The sequence below is a fragment of the Aquarana catesbeiana genome, linkage group LG08 (assembly GCF_042186555.1).
Source record: "Aquarana catesbeiana isolate 2022-GZ linkage group LG08, ASM4218655v1, whole genome shotgun sequence".
Lineage (NCBI taxonomy): Eukaryota > Metazoa > Chordata > Amphibia > Anura > Ranidae > Aquarana > Aquarana catesbeiana.
Genome location: NC_133331.1, coordinates 267,406,901 through 267,422,227, shown reverse-complemented (window position 1 = coordinate 267,422,227; position 15,327 = coordinate 267,406,901). Strand labels below are relative to the sequence as shown.

The window sequence follows — 15,327 nt, the reverse complement described above, 5'->3', positions numbered from 1 at the left end:
ATTGTTTATTGAATAATGATCATATTACAAACAGAAGAGTGCAACATTTCAGAGCCGCGGATGACCCCTTCATCAGGCATGTAATGGGGGAGCATATATAGAGGGGCTGATGTGATGGGGGCTCTTATGTAGAGGGGGCCTCTGATGTGATGGGGGCCTCTGATGTGATGGGGGCCTATGATGTGAAGGGTTGACTCTCACGTGAAGAAGGCACTCTGACATGATCGTGGGACCTTCTACATGATGCGAAGGGGACTCCTGATGTAATTTCATCACGGTGGTGGTATACATTGTCCCAGTCTCAGGTTTCCCATAAGTAACATTTACATTTTTTTACAATTTAGACTGATGTGCCTCGAGATTTTTAATACTTTTTAGGGTGCCCTCCCAATCCCCCCTATCTGATCGCTGGACAAATAATCCCTATCTAAATGCTCATTTGTACTCACATTAAGCTATGGTCAGGCATTGCCACAACCCCAAGTCTTCTCTTCTATTTACTTTATGCTTGGGTTCTTAACTGCCTTCATTATGTAGACTTCCTATTGGATGTCCAGGGCCGGGTCCTCTCATAATCCAGAAGAGGACTGACATCATCAAAGGGGGGCAGTAGGGGACCAACAATCTGGTTTTGCAGTCCCCCAGAGCCGTTAGTGGCAAGAAACCTGGAAAAGATGAGTGTATCTGTCGTAACAAGGTAAGGGAGAGCGAGAGTGGAGGTAGGGTTGAGAAATAAAAATATTTTAGACAAGAGCTGTTTAGCTACTGGACTGAAAATGTATCTACTGTTGGTGCGTCCACCTAATTTGGGATGTATCTAGTTACCTATGCTGATTTTGCCATCCATTCCATGTAAGGATCAGAATAATTTTCACTTTCGTTTTTCTCACACACATTCCTGGAAAAGGGTGTGCTCCTTATTATCGGGACACAATAACTCTATAGGAAATTTCATCCACTAGAGAGTATTTCCTAATAAATATTTGTAGATTTAGTTTCTACATCATGTGTGTTAACAGTCTTTTGTTTAGTTGGATTATGCAAGTAAGCCAATAACTTATCAGTATATATAGAGGCATGTTGGAGCTATTGTGCTACACCTTATTCAGATTTCTAACTGCATATGTCGGTGAGTACACGATCAGGTACTATTTTAATTATATTCATATGATTCTATTCCTACGTACTATAGCTGCAACACAGAATAATTCCTGCGACCTCTTTCTATTTTCTAAATATTGAAACATGCACTCCAACATAGGTAGGTTTTCAGATAGTGACGAGAGTAGCTCATGCTCTGTTGGAAGCCTGTGTAATGGGGTTACAAAGCAGGTGCAATGAGTGCTGTCACCCTTAACAAGAAATGTTTCAACAAAGACCTTCATGGCAGGATCATCAGGGGTTATTTTACTGAAAACTGCTGATTTGAAAAGATTGAAAATAACTTTTAAAGTGACATTCAAATTTTGAACTTTATTATAATATTTTAGTAATTGGGTTTACATTTACTGTCATATTTTTTCAGTTTTTGATTTTTTTAGATGGTTGAGTTAGTTTGAATTTGGCTTAAAGTCAACATATATTTTGCCCAATCCAATTTGATCTGGTTGAAGCTTACACAAGGACCAAAGCTGTAGAAATTTGTGGTGAGGCCCCATAGCCAAACCATTAAAGTTGCCCCCAGTAACCTCAATCTGGAAAACTATTCCTCTAGTGATACAAAATACTAACTGTTATTATAGCAGTTGTATAGAGCAGCAATTCCAAACCAGGGTTCCTCCAGATATTGCTGAGGTTTTCTTGAGCTGTGGCTGATTGACCTTCTATCTGATTTTGCATGTATAGTTCCAGGTCCAATGCCACCATGTCCAATGCCATTTGGCAGAATCAGCAGTATGATACTTAGCTGTTGGTAAGTATGTCATTCTGACCACCAATGTAAAAAGCATTCTTCTCACTGACCACCAATGTAAAGAGCATTATTCTCACTGACCACCATTGTAAGGAACATTCTTTCCATTGACCACCAATGTAAGGGACATTCTTTCCACTGACCACCAATGTAAGGGGAATTCTTCCCACTGATCAACAATGTAAGGAACATTCTTCACACTGATCACCAAAGTAAGAAGTATTCTTCCCAATGATCACCAATGTAAGGGGCATTCTTCCCACTGATCGCCAATGTAAGGAACATTCTTCACACTGATCACCAAAGTAAGAAGTATTCTTCCCAATGATCACCAATGTAAGGGGCATTCTTCCCACTGATCGCCAATGTAAGGAACATTCTTCACACTGATCACCAATGTAAGGGATATTCTTCCCAATAATCGCCAATGTAAGGGGCATTCCTCCCAATGATCACCAATGTAAGGGGCATTCTTTCCACTGATTACCTTCACCAATGTAAGGAACATTCTTCACACTGATCACCATAGTAAGGGATATTCTTCCCAATGATCACCAACGTAAGGGGCATTCTCTGCACTGATCACCAATGTAAGGGGCATTCTTCCCAATGATCAGTAGCCGGACCAATGTAACTATATCAAATTTGCCATACCTAAACTTTAGCTTTAAGCACTTGATATAAGTCCTAGGTTACAGATATAACCCTAACAGATGGTGCTCATGCCTGGTAATATTCAGGCACCTGGCATTGTGCCAGAAAAGACAAGATAATGAGACCCATACTCTACTGCAACAAAAGCATCAAGTATTTCAATTTGTCTGTGGTGGGTGAACAGTATGGCAGAGGAGCAAACAGAATGTGAATGTAAGCATCAGGGGAGCAATTGCCTGCCCTAGATGTCCTAGAGTCATGTTAGAAGTCTTAGCGTAGCCCTAGATATCCTAGGGTAGTCTTAGATGTCCTAGAGTAGTCCTAGATGTCCTAGAGCAGTATAATAGCTTATATACAGTTACTATTACCTCAAGTGTTTTTTTCTTCCATGCAGACCAGCTGTATTTGGAATATGTCAATCTTGAAGATTCTTGGTCTAGTTTTCCTTCATGTGGCTTTAGTCACTCCAGGTGTACAGATATGCCAAGACCCTGATGAGAATGCCTACTCAATCATCACATGTGGAGCTCCTGGGAAGGATGGTCTACCAGGCATAAATGGAATAAATGGATCGAAAGGGGAAAAGGGTGAACCAGGTAAAAATAGACATAATTTTAATACAATTAATGACCTGTAGCCCAAGCCAGACCCCAATCCAGCAGGTGGATTCTGGAGGTTAGTGAATACCCCTGGAAGTAGTACACCAACGCAGGACCCTGTATCCAATGTGAAAAATTCAATCAGGAAGAGCTGATGTCAAAAGTACAAGAAGAACCTTTAGAATTGTTGTTACTGGTCACTGATTCCCTTTGCAGGCTGTGCAGTAAGAAGAATGTAACTACCTGTCTTAGTAATGTAGGTTTATTGTCCTCAGGGATTCTGGTCATCTCAGCCAGCATTAAAATAACCTAATAAAACCTATATGCCTGACACAGTCTTCCTCAGTTAGTAAAAAATCCATAGCTGTTTGTAGTTTAAAAAAAAAACAAAAAAAACATAGTTTAACCTCTTTGGATCTTTAGACGTGTCTAATAAATTGAAAGTCTAAAGTGGTTCAGTTTTGCTCAGCAGGCTCTGGGCCTTTATCTAAAATTGATTTGGACTTCTATAGAGTTGCCAGATCACTTTTATAGACATAGAATGCATAAGGTCCCTCATTTATGGCTAACCAAACTGCTGAGCTGTGAAGGCATTTAAAGAGTTACCTATTGATAAATTTGAGTTTGGTAATTTTTTGCCAGGCGTGTAGTTTTTAGGCTTGACATGTTTAACATCCATTTAGTCAACACTACCTCATCTTTTATTTTATTTTTGTTTTGAATTAAATTGCCTTTGTGTTCATTAAAATAAGTGTTTGTGTATTAGATCGTTGAGGGGGGCCTCATTAAAATGTTGCCATGGGGCCCCTTGATCTGTAGTTACGCCCCTGTATAACTTGAAAAATTATATCTGATGGGAGGTCCACTTTAGCTCTTTATATGTATGCCATAATTAGGTCTGCCTGGAACACCTGGGAAAATTGGACAAACTGGACCAAGAGGAGAACAGGGGCCAGCAGGACCAAAGGGAGAAATTGGAGACAGAGGAGCTTCAGGTAATCTCTGAACTGTAAATTTCCTGCCAATTAAAAAATGAAATCCATGGTACAATAGGTATAGAAGTCTTCATTGGCGGAAAACAGGAGAAACCGCTTTCAATCCTTGGATTTCAGTTATTTTAATCATTGTGGCTTAGCATCACATGTGTACATTAATTAGTGCAGTCTGCATGCAAATGCAGTCTGCCTAGAAACATCTACTCCTCTAGACTGACATCCATCCATCAAATCATTTTGATATTTGCATACCTCCCAACTTTTGAGCTTCAGAATGAGGGACACTTAAGGGAGGAAGCGACTGGCAGCACTCTGCGTGCACAACGGCAAATACAGATGTGTTGTCAAACTCTTAACAGTGGGAGGGGCTTAATGGGTACAGACTACAGGGTTTAGGAGAGTACTAGATACAGAGTGCGGGGTTCTGAAGTGTGTTATGCACAGGGTGCACGGCTCAGGATAGTGCTAGGTACAGAGTGCAGGGTTCTGGAGTGCGTTATGTACAGGAAGGTGGACTCTGGAGTATTTTATGCACAGGGTGCAGGGTTTTGTAGTGCACTATGTACAGAGTGCAGGAGAGTGCTAGGCACAGAGTGCAGGGTTCTGGAGTGCATTACCAACAGAGTGCAGGGTTCTGGAGTGCATTATGTACAGAGTGCAGGGTTCTGCAATGTGTTATGTACAGAGTGCAGGTTTCTGGAGTTTGTACAAACATACAAACACACACAAATACAAACACACACATACATATGCACTTTAGAGTTGATTTTTAATTGTCTTCACATAACATTGCACGTTATATATTGTTGACAATTTATGTTGTATCCACTAGTGACATCTAGTGGTCATTTATTATATTGCACTTTACGCAGATACTGCATTGCTTAGTAGTATTATTCACAAGGTAGTAGGGAGTGTGGTTTATTATAATTTTTCCATACACTAAAGGCCATTAGCCTTACAACTAGCAGTCACTATAAATATAAATACAAGTATTAGCATTTGTGCAGGTAAGGGAATATCAACAATTTTCAACTTTCTCCAATTTTATACTGGTTGAAAAAGGCTGTGCTAGCTTACATACTATATGGAGGCTTTTTTTCTCTTGATTTGGCCTGGTCAGAGTTAGGAGCTCGGACACAAGTGTATTATCCTGATCCTGCAAGTTCACACACTGCATGATTACTGGGAGTAGGGAAGTCCACATAACCATTTTGTTGACCCCTAGGTAGCTTTTACAACGAGGACAAACCATTTTGCATCTGCATATAGCTTATAATGTGTAGCATCAGAAGTAATCATATTCTACTAATACTTTGAATATGATTAGAGATGAACATATTTGCACTGATCTTGAAAAAATTTGTGGTGGTTACCAGAAAGGGTAGAGTCAGTGTTTAAAGACCTCTTCCTTTCCACATCTTACACAACTGTAGGGTTATTTTGAAAGCTTATGAGGTGATAGTTTATTTGCACCACAGGTCCTGTTAGAAACTTGTTGGGGATGAAGAAGAAACCAGGGAAGTCAAAAACCAAGCAGATTAAACTATAGCTTTTACTCTTTCTTGACTAACTAGGCCCTCCTGGATTACAAGGAATTTCCGGACCAACTGGAGCAAAAGGGGAAAGAGGAGCCAATGGGGCACCAGGTAACTGGGAACTTTGCCCACTAAAGTGAACCCTTTCTGCTTACATGAATGATTTGTATGACTTTAAATGAAACCACAGAGAAAAAATATATGAACAGTAGCTGAATGTGAACTGGTATACCTGGGTTTGCAATACAGGGTGCCTAGATTTATGAAGGCTTCTATTAGAGGTTGTATGGTAAGGAGTAGGGATGAACATCCCCCTGGTTCGGTTCACAACAGAACATGTGAACAGGCAAAAAATTTGTGTGAGAATGCGAACACCGTGCTCATTTTAAAGGCTTATATGCAAGTTATTGCCATAAAAAGTGTATGGGGACCCGGGTACTGCCCCAGGGGACATGTATCAATGCAAAAAAAAGTTTTAAAAACAGACCTTTTTTTCAGGAGCAGTGATTTTAATAATGGAAGAGATTATGTGATGGGGGGCGCTAAAACTATATAAACTGTGGGCTAGATAGCATCTAGATAATTATGCTCAAACAAACTGAATGTGAACACTATAGTGTACCATACAAAAAACATTTTTTTAAATAATAATATAAACATCAAACTTGCATATTAGAAGAGAATGACAACCATCCAATCTCTGCATATACAGCAAAAATAATATCTTTGTGAAAAATAGTATGAAAATTCTGATGATGAAAAAATGTGAATAAAAAATGCTAAAATAAAGTCCACATGCAACTGAAAATTCAATCAATATGCATTTATCTTCCACTGTAACAAAATACACAAAATGAATAAAACGAATAAAGGCGAATCCTCCTCTGTGTGAATAAACGACCTTCACCAGCTGAATAACACACCCTAAGTGCTCTGTAAGTGGATGTCCGCTTACCAGAAGGTGTTGACCTTTTTAATTAAAAAGAGGTCAATTAAAGCCTTTAGCAAGAAATGGCTTGCTACCATGGTGTGGAAAAGCCTTGTGGGTAACCTCTTCCTCTCCCCCCAGTAGAACGTCAGGCAATATATAGAAGGATACAAAAGGGTCCAAAATAGTGTAATCTTAATTATTAAAAAATTGATTAAAAACAGAAAGCCAAATGGCTGCTTACATTAGAAAGTGCCCTCGCCCAGCACTGAGGCTATACCGCTCGTCTTAGTATGGAAGCTCCACTCTGTGTGTGGTAGCTGGCGTGCGCTTCACCGTCTGCTGCTGACAACCACAGGCACCGGAGGGGGATGAAGATTGCGTAACCAGGCACGCCTCGACTTACGTTTCGATTACCGTCTTCAGGAGGCGTGATTTTAATAATGCTTAAAGTGAAACAATAAAATTAAATTTTCTTTTAAATATCATGCCTGGGGGTCCCTTTAGCCTGCCTGTAAAGTAGCACATCTTTCCGATGTTTATTACAGTCCTGCAGCAAAATGACATTTCTAAAGGAAAAAATGTCATATAAAATTCCACGCGGCTGTAATGTATTGCCAGATCGCAGCAATTTTTTTTATATAATGGAGTGGGGGCCCCCCCCAAAATCTATACCAGGCTATTCAGGTCTGGTATGGGTTTTAAAGGGAACCCCCATGCCAAAATTTTAAAAAATCCATACCAGACCCTTATCCAAGCAAGCTGCCTGGCAGGCCAGGAAAGAGGGGAGAGGAGCGAGCACCCCCTCCTTCTACAATGTACCCCTACCTATTCGTATAGGGGGGCCAGGATCTGGGGGCCCCCTTGTTAAAGGGGGCTTCCAGATTCCAATAAGCCCCCTGCCCGCAGACCCCCACAACCACCGGCAAGGGTTGTGGGGATGAGGCCCTTGTCCCCATCAATATGGGGGCAAGGTGCTTTGGGGGACCCCAAAACACCCTCTCCATGTTGAGGGCCTGGTACGGTTCAGGAGGGGGGGCACTCGCTCGTCCATTCCCCATCCTGACCTTCCAGGTTGCATGCACGGATAAGGGTTTGGTATTTTTAAAATTTCGGCTCAGGGTTCCCCTTAAAAATCAAACCAGACCTGAAGGGCCTGGTATGGATTTTGGAAATCAAACCAGACCTGAAGGGCCTGCTATGGATTTTGGGGGGGACCCCCGCACCTTTTTTTTTTTTAATTTTGGCGTGAGGTTCCCCTTAAAATGTAAGTTTTTTTGGTAAATACTATTTTAGCAATCCTTGTTGCAATATTCTTGTATATAAATATTATCCTATATGTTGTTCTATCTTTAATTCATTTGGTCACTGTATTACATGGCTTTTTAGGAGCACCTGGTACACCAGGGGTTGCCGGACCACCAGGCCCAAAAGGAGAAAGCGGAAACAGCGGACCTGCAGGTAAATAAGGAACATATTGTTTGTGTACATGAAGGAAATTAAGACTCATTTCTTTTTTCTCTGGTCTGCATTTCAACCCAAGCTTCCATTAATGGTATCTCACCAAACTCTGCTGTAACTCAAAACCCACTTTCAGCAAAAAATCTTTTGCTTTGGATAGAATAAGGGAAGGTCAGTGTGAGGTATACACTGTCAGTCTAGGGTGACCACATTTCCAAACCTCCATTCAGGGACCCCCCCTGCATGCACCGGTCAGTGACATCACAAGGGGGCGGTGCCACCTAGTGACGTCCCTGGGTGGCCCCGCCCCTTACCTATTTAAGAAATGTCACTCGGCTTACAATGCAGTCGGCGGATGGCCGTGTTTGAGTGTGGAGTGGGCGTTTATATGCAACTTTAGTGCCTCAGATAGAAAAAGCATTTGTTTAATGTATGTTAGCCTAACATTGCAGTTGCATGTAGCCACTTAGATTCAAAGAGTGTAATTGTTCTTTCAATGTTCGGCTAACATACATTAAACAAATGCTCTTTATATCTAAGGCACTGAAGTTGCATATAAAAAAACACCATACTTTAGACTACAAAAGGAGTACAAATGACCTGAGGAATCTGGAGAAAAAAATTGGAAAAAATTAAGCCTCAAGACAAATCTAAAATGAGCTTCCCCTACTTGATATGTACAAATCCATGCACAATGCAGTGAATGCACATGCACAAAACTAAATTCAGCTATAGGGAACTACTAGTACTTAATGTACCTGATGTCTGTAACATACTGAGGAGGAAGAGGACTGAGCACTGCAGCGTCCAGTATTCTATCTGGGAGTCTGGACTCTCAGGGCTCCCACGGCTTTAAGACACGCCAAACACTGGCATGCGGGGGTGATGTCCATGGCGGAAGGCTGGAAAACAGTGCTGGCTAATGCCCAAGGCTCCTCCTTTGGGAAAGTGCCCAACTAGGAAGGGAAGGGGACTTTATCCACCTCTTGCTGTGTTTCTCCAGGAGAGGCAGGGTGCCGCACGCTGCACCGGGTTGACATCATCATCAATCAATGCATCCGTTCTCTGCATCAATATAGAAATGGAAACGGCTGCATCAGCTGTGTCAGTTTCATTCCAGGGCACTGTATTGTCCCTCAATGAGGATGCCCGGGACCCAAGAAAGAACTGCAAAATGCAGGATTAAATGAGCTCTAGAAAATGGGATCTGCGCCTATTGAATAGATATAACAAAATGCTTCCAATGGTATATGTAACAGACTAAAAGATTGATCATCAGCATGGCCTGTGGTCTCTCTGCAGAAGATATTTTCCCAATTACTGAGTTGCCAGGCCATGTTCTGCACTATGTCTCTGTATGGAGGTGGTCACCTTGCTAGAGGCAGGGCTTTGCTTTCTTATGTCAGAGCCTCCAGCAAGGAGAACAGTGAGTAGCACAGTGGTAATATCATCAAATCTCCCTCCATATCTGGTGATATAGTTAGAGGCAGCAGTGCCTTACATCTCACACTGCAGATATACAGTTATTGGGCAGTAGGTGCCTAAACACCCTCAAATATCTATTAGCAGAAAGTAAACAGACAGACTCTTATCAATGCATTTGTTTAAAATATTGATCTTCGACCAACAGATATTCATAGGCTACAATTTATTTTGACCTTCTTCTGCACAGATTATTTCATGTTTTAACTTAATGGGTTTTGTTTAATTAACTCTGTCAATAAATATGTTCTATAACTAACAGGACCACAGGGACCGAAAGGGGAAAGAGGAGACAGCATGGCTCCAGGTAACAGGCCATGTCATTTGTTCCTTACATAATCACATATTACATTGATTTCATTCAGTATTAAACTGTTCAGCCAGGCTAACATCTACAGTATCTGGTCTGCTTTTCTTTAGCACATTTCTTAATGTGTGTTGTAGCACGTCTACACACCTGTAAGAAGTGGTCTGAGCAGCGCCTTTCAGTGACTGAAGTTGTTAAGACTGGATTCCTCCCCTTGTATCACCAAGTGTGCCTTTGCAAACTAGACACTTGCCGTTTGACCTGAGCACACACTGTGCCTGTGCTGCCTTTCTTTCAGTAGGATTATTGTGGTTGTACACCCTGCCTCTTCCTCTTCCTCTTTCTGGGTAGGACTTTGGAACGGCAACATCTCCTGGTTTTCTCCTGTGGGCACAATATAGCAGTTGTTATCATGCTTCCTGGGTTACTGTGGCCTCCCTCTCCACTGCTGTGGAGATCATGAGTAGCCCTCTGGGGACCATACATTCACAAGCATGGCAGATCTTAAGAGCAAGGAAAAAGGATTAAATGGTCTTGCTAGCTCAGGCTCAGCTTTTAGCTCTAATAGAGGTGGTAGTTTACCTACTCAGGACCCTTGTAACATTTAATCTGATGGTTACTCGCCTTCCTATTAACATTCCTGAGCTCAGAGCAATTCAGTTGTCTCCACTTTTGTGAGGACACCCAATAAAAGTAAGACGATACCTTGGCCATGGCCTACATTAGCCACTATAGAGGTATCAAAAGTCATGCCACACAAAAGAAAGATGGCTTAATCCTTTCTTGGGCAGAACTGCAGGTTTCAACCTTGTTCATAGTAAACATCCCAGTTTTGGAAAATTGACAGGAAGACTTTCTCAATTGTCAGCATCTAGATCCAGAAGAATGTTCTCTCCTTCCAGAGGTATTTCAAGCTCTTTGCCACAGGAGGTGGACAAAAGACATAAATATGCTACCGTCCAGATTCAACATCAAACTGGACCCTCATGCCTTTGCAGTGGACTTGCTGGTGAAGTTCACTGGTTCAGCCTTTCCGTCCCTCTAGATCAGGCATGTCCAAAGTCTGGCCCCCGGGCCAATTGCGGCCTACGTTTCAGTTTCGAACGGCCCGCCTGGTAATTTGGTCATATATATCTTTTGTGGCCCCCAACAAATCTCTGAGCGCCTTGGCCACAAAAGATATATGTATTCTGGCTGCCTCGGAGGGGACAGGAAGAGTGCTGTACATACAGGAGTATTTCCTGTTTACACCGTGGCCTCTGTAATAGGGGGTCCCATCTCCTGCGCTGCCATTGGACGACTGTTATGTCCATCAAAGAAGGCAGGACTTTGTATTAAAGACGCCACTGAGAAAACAGGAGTTTCCCCTGTATATAATCTGTTGGCGCTCGTCCCACCCCCCTCCCTGTCCCCTCTGAGGCTGAAGATGGGCATAGATCAGGCTACACTTATGACAATGGTGAATCTGAATTCATGGCAATGGTGGGGCTGCTGCATTAATGGCAATGGTGGGGCTGCTGCATTCATGGCAATGCTGGGGCTGCTGCATTCATGGGAATGGTGGGGCTGCTGCATTCATGGCAGTTCTGGGGCTGCTGCATTCATGGCAGTGCTGGGGCTGCTGCATTCATGGCAGTGCTGGGGCTGCTGCATTCATGGCCATGGTGGTGCTGCTGCATTCATGGCAGTGGTGAGGCTGCTGCATTCATGGCAGTGGTGGGGCTGCTGCATTAATGGCAGTGGTGGGGCTGCTGCATTCATGGCACTTGTGAGGCGGCAGATGGGCACTAACCCTTATTTTTCTTCACAGTTCTTTATTTAAAATGCACGTTTTTTTCCTGAAATTTCCCTCTTAAAGTGAAAGTATATCCAAATAACATGCCCAAGCTCATCTCCTCACCACACACAGCCACAAAGGCAGGAGAATTCTTGTTGGGCAGTGTATTAGTGCTCGGACGAACACCCTCACGCATGTTCACGTCATCAAATCTGGCCCTCTTTGAAAAAAGTTTGGACACCCCTGCTCTAGATCCTCACTCATCTGTTCTGTAGGATTGAGTTGGAGGGCATTCTGGCGATTCTTATTGCATTGAATTGGCCCTGAAGGGCGTGGTATTCAGACATACTTCTAGATCATCTGACTTCTGTACCAAAAGTATAGTATTCCATCCTGCTTCTCAGTCACTGGCTTTATTAGCCCTCATGCACACAGGCTGTTAAAAAAACGTTATGAAAACGCCAGTATTTTAGCAGTGACTTTTTTCAGCTTTTTTCAGCGTTTTTTAGCATTTTTGAGCGTTTTTCCGCGTTAGCGTTTGAGCGTTTTTTTTTTTCAAATTTTTTTTTTTTTTTCAATGGATCAAAAACGCTAAAAAACGTTGGTGAATGACGTTTTTGAGCGTTTTTGAGCGTTTTTCAGCGTTAGAGCGTTTTTACAGCTGAAAAACGTCTCTCAGAACCCACTGGTCCTGGGTTTTTTTTACAGCTTAAAAACGCCTATGCCACTTGCAGCTCAAAAACGCCTAGGTGGGCATGAAGCCATAGACTAACATAGACAGGCCTTTTTAAGCTGCAAAAAAAGCTCAAAAAAGCAGCTGTAAAAACGTCCGTGTGCATGAGGACTTAGCATGGCTGTGGAAGTAAGGGTCCTGAGAGACAAGGGCATTTTAGACTTGGTCATCCCTACTTTCTTGAATGCTAGGAAGCAGTTTCTCACAACATCTACCATTGCACCTGGATTTGGTGTGTTGAGAGTCAAGAAACTATTATTCCAGAAAGAAGTCTGTGGGATACATCCTGTCTTTCCTCTAGTCTCTTCAGGATTTGCATTTGGCATTGAGTACCATCAAAGGCCAAATCTCAGACTTGGCCTCTCTCTTTCAGAGACCTTAGGTCTCTTACTCCTTTGTAAAGGGAGTAGCCAAAATGTCTCCACCTGTGAATTTTCTGGTGTCCCCTTGGGACCTTAACCTGGTCACGCCAAACTTTTTTCTCCTGCTCCAGTTCACTCTCCTTCTGGGACTTGTAGTTCCACATAGTTCTTCTACTAATTTATCTATCCTTCTGGGAACTAAATCCCCTATTACTCTTTGAGCCCCTCTCTCATTCGCAACTGGCAGGCTTTCCTTTTCCCAGGCTGTCCTGCAGCCAATCATGGTGTCCTATTGCTGTCCCAGGCATAGACATGGATTCTTTCCCATGGTTGGGCTACACTCCCCGAGCCTGTTAAGGCACACTTCAACAGATCTGTTATTGATTCATGAGATTTTTAGCAGCAGGGCTTCTGTTCACATGTTTAAGTTCTTCCATAGGGATGAGCTTGATGTTCGAGTAGAACGTAAGCTCCACTCAAACATTGGATGTTGTTTGCCCATTTGCCGAACAGCGAACAATATAGTTACAGTTTCTAGTACACTTCAGGCGGTGTACACAGTATATAATATAGTGCAGCCGATGTACCATTTCTAATATAGTGCAGGTGGTGTACACAGTATATAATACAGTGTAGTATGCTGTGAAAAGAAAAAATCCCCATCATGTCTGGAAGTCCACCAAGGGGAGGCAGATGCTCTCAGGCCACTAAAAGAGGGCAAGCAGCCTTTGTGTCTACAGTCAACAGTGGTGGTCGTGGACATAGGTCATCTTCTGCAGGTGGCCGTGGGGCACTCTTGTCCTTTTTTTTCTGCTGCTGGCTGTGTTATTGAGCCACAACATGCAGAAGAGTTGGTGGAGTGGATAACAAAGCCGTCCTCATCCTCTGTCACCCAGGCTCATAGTAGTTTTCCTTCCAACGCAGCTGCCAAAGCAGCCTATTCCATCGGCTCCTTGTCCACAGTCATTCCTTCCATAGCTCCACCATCATGCACGGAGGAGTCCCCCGAATTATTTGACCACAGAGTCGGTTACATGCTGGTGGAGGATGCGCAGCAATTTGAATGCTCCAATGTTGGTTTCCAGGTGGAGGAAGGGAGTAACGTGAGCCTAGAGAGAGGGGGTGCCACAGAAGGACAAGAAACTGGCAGTCATGATCCCCAAGCTGCAGCATACTGCCAATTTTGCTCCAGTGACGAGGAGGGAGGGGATGATGAGGTCACTGACCATACTTGAGTGCCTAAGAGAAGAGTGAAGGAAAGTGAGGAGGAGGAGGCACAACTCCAACGAGGCAGGATGTTCTCCAGGGGTCAGCTTAAGGGCAGCCACCCTATTGCATCACACCGCAGAGCAGCAGAGTGTTGCTGACTCCCTGCTGACTTTTAAAAGTTCTTTGGTGTGGGCCTTTTTCGACACGTGTGTAGCAGATCGTACCATTGCTGTTTGTAACCTATGTCTGAAGCGGATCAAACATGGCCAGAACAGCAGCCGCTTGGGCACCACATGCTTGACCAGACATATGACAACCTGCCATGCAGTCTGTTGGCAGCAGCACCTGAAAGACCCGCATGATAGAAAAAGGCAGACTTCTCCTTGCTCCTCATCTGGGATCTCCAACCCTACTATACCTCCAGTCCTCTCAAAAACCTGCCCTGAGAGGAATGAAGGTATAGCAATAGCTGTCACAAGTACTTGCAGCAAATCTGCTAGCAGTACACCACCAGTTGATTTCAGCAGGCAAATTTCCCTGCCCCAGATGCTTAACCGTAAAAAGAAATTGCCAGCCATCCACAGCTTAACGTTTAAATGCTAGCTTGGCCAAATTGCTAGCACTGTAACTGCTGCCTTTTCAGCTGGTAGACTCAGCCCCCTTTTGTGAATTTGTGCTGTACCACAGTGACAGGCTCCAAAATGCCATTTCTTTTTGCGTAAGGCCATTCCGGCTCTCTACTGCCATGTGAAAGGCAATGTTTTGGCCTCGTTGGAGAGAGCGATCAGCAGTAAGGTTCGTATTACCGCTGACTCATGGTCCAGCAGGCATGGGCAGGGACATTACCTTTCCTTCACGGCGCCTGGGTAACTCTGCTGGCAGCTGGGAAGGATGCAGGACAGGGTTCAGTGTTGGAGCTTGTTCTGCCACCACGCCACAAAAAAGCTAGGGTGATTCTGCCACAACATCTGTATGCTACCCTCCAGCCTCTTCTTCTTCCTTTATGGCCTCTTCTGCAGAATTGTCCTCTGATCCAGCAGTGCTCCCTAAATGCTCAAGGGGCTATGCAAGCACTCAGGAAAAAAGATGTCATGCGGTGCTTGAGTTGGTCTGCCTAGGGGACAGAAACCACACTGGGGGAGAGATTCTATCAGCTCTGCATGGGCAGGCTCAGAGGTGGTTGACGCCTTGTCAGCTTCAGCCAGGAATGGTTGTATGTGACAATGGCACCAACCTCCTCTCCGCACTCTGACAGGGACACTTGACCCATGTTCCATGTTTGGCACATGTCCTGAATTTGGGGGTGCAGCATTTCTTGACCAGGTACCAGGCTTACAAGATCTTCTGAAGCAGGCCAGAAAAGTCTGTGG

General features: G+C 43.5%; 1 protein-coding gene across 3 annotated transcripts in view; it reads left to right on the top strand.

The window, feature by feature from the left end:
• Positions 1-974: 974 nt before the first annotated feature.
• LOC141106424 (uncharacterized) overlaps positions 975-15,327 on the top strand; it is a 31,771-nt gene continuing 17,418 nt past the window's right edge. Inside the window, exons 1-7 of one of the 3 annotated variants that reach the window (XM_073597198.1) lie at positions 1,055-1,129; positions 1,846-1,912; positions 2,961-3,162; positions 4,062-4,160; positions 5,738-5,809; positions 8,016-8,087; positions 9,832-9,876. In XM_073597198.1, coding sequence (XP_073453299.1) covers positions 2,979-3,162; positions 4,062-4,160; positions 5,738-5,809; positions 8,016-8,087; positions 9,832-9,876 — 472 coding nt within the window. In that variant the 5' untranslated portion in view covers positions 1,055-1,129; positions 1,846-1,912; positions 2,961-2,978. Of the gene's footprint in view, positions 1,146-1,845; positions 1,913-2,960; positions 3,163-4,061; positions 4,161-5,737; positions 5,810-8,015; positions 8,088-9,831; positions 9,877-15,327 lie in introns of all 3 variants that reach the window. The other 2 variants (XM_073597197.1, XM_073597199.1) reach the window with 2 other exon arrangements.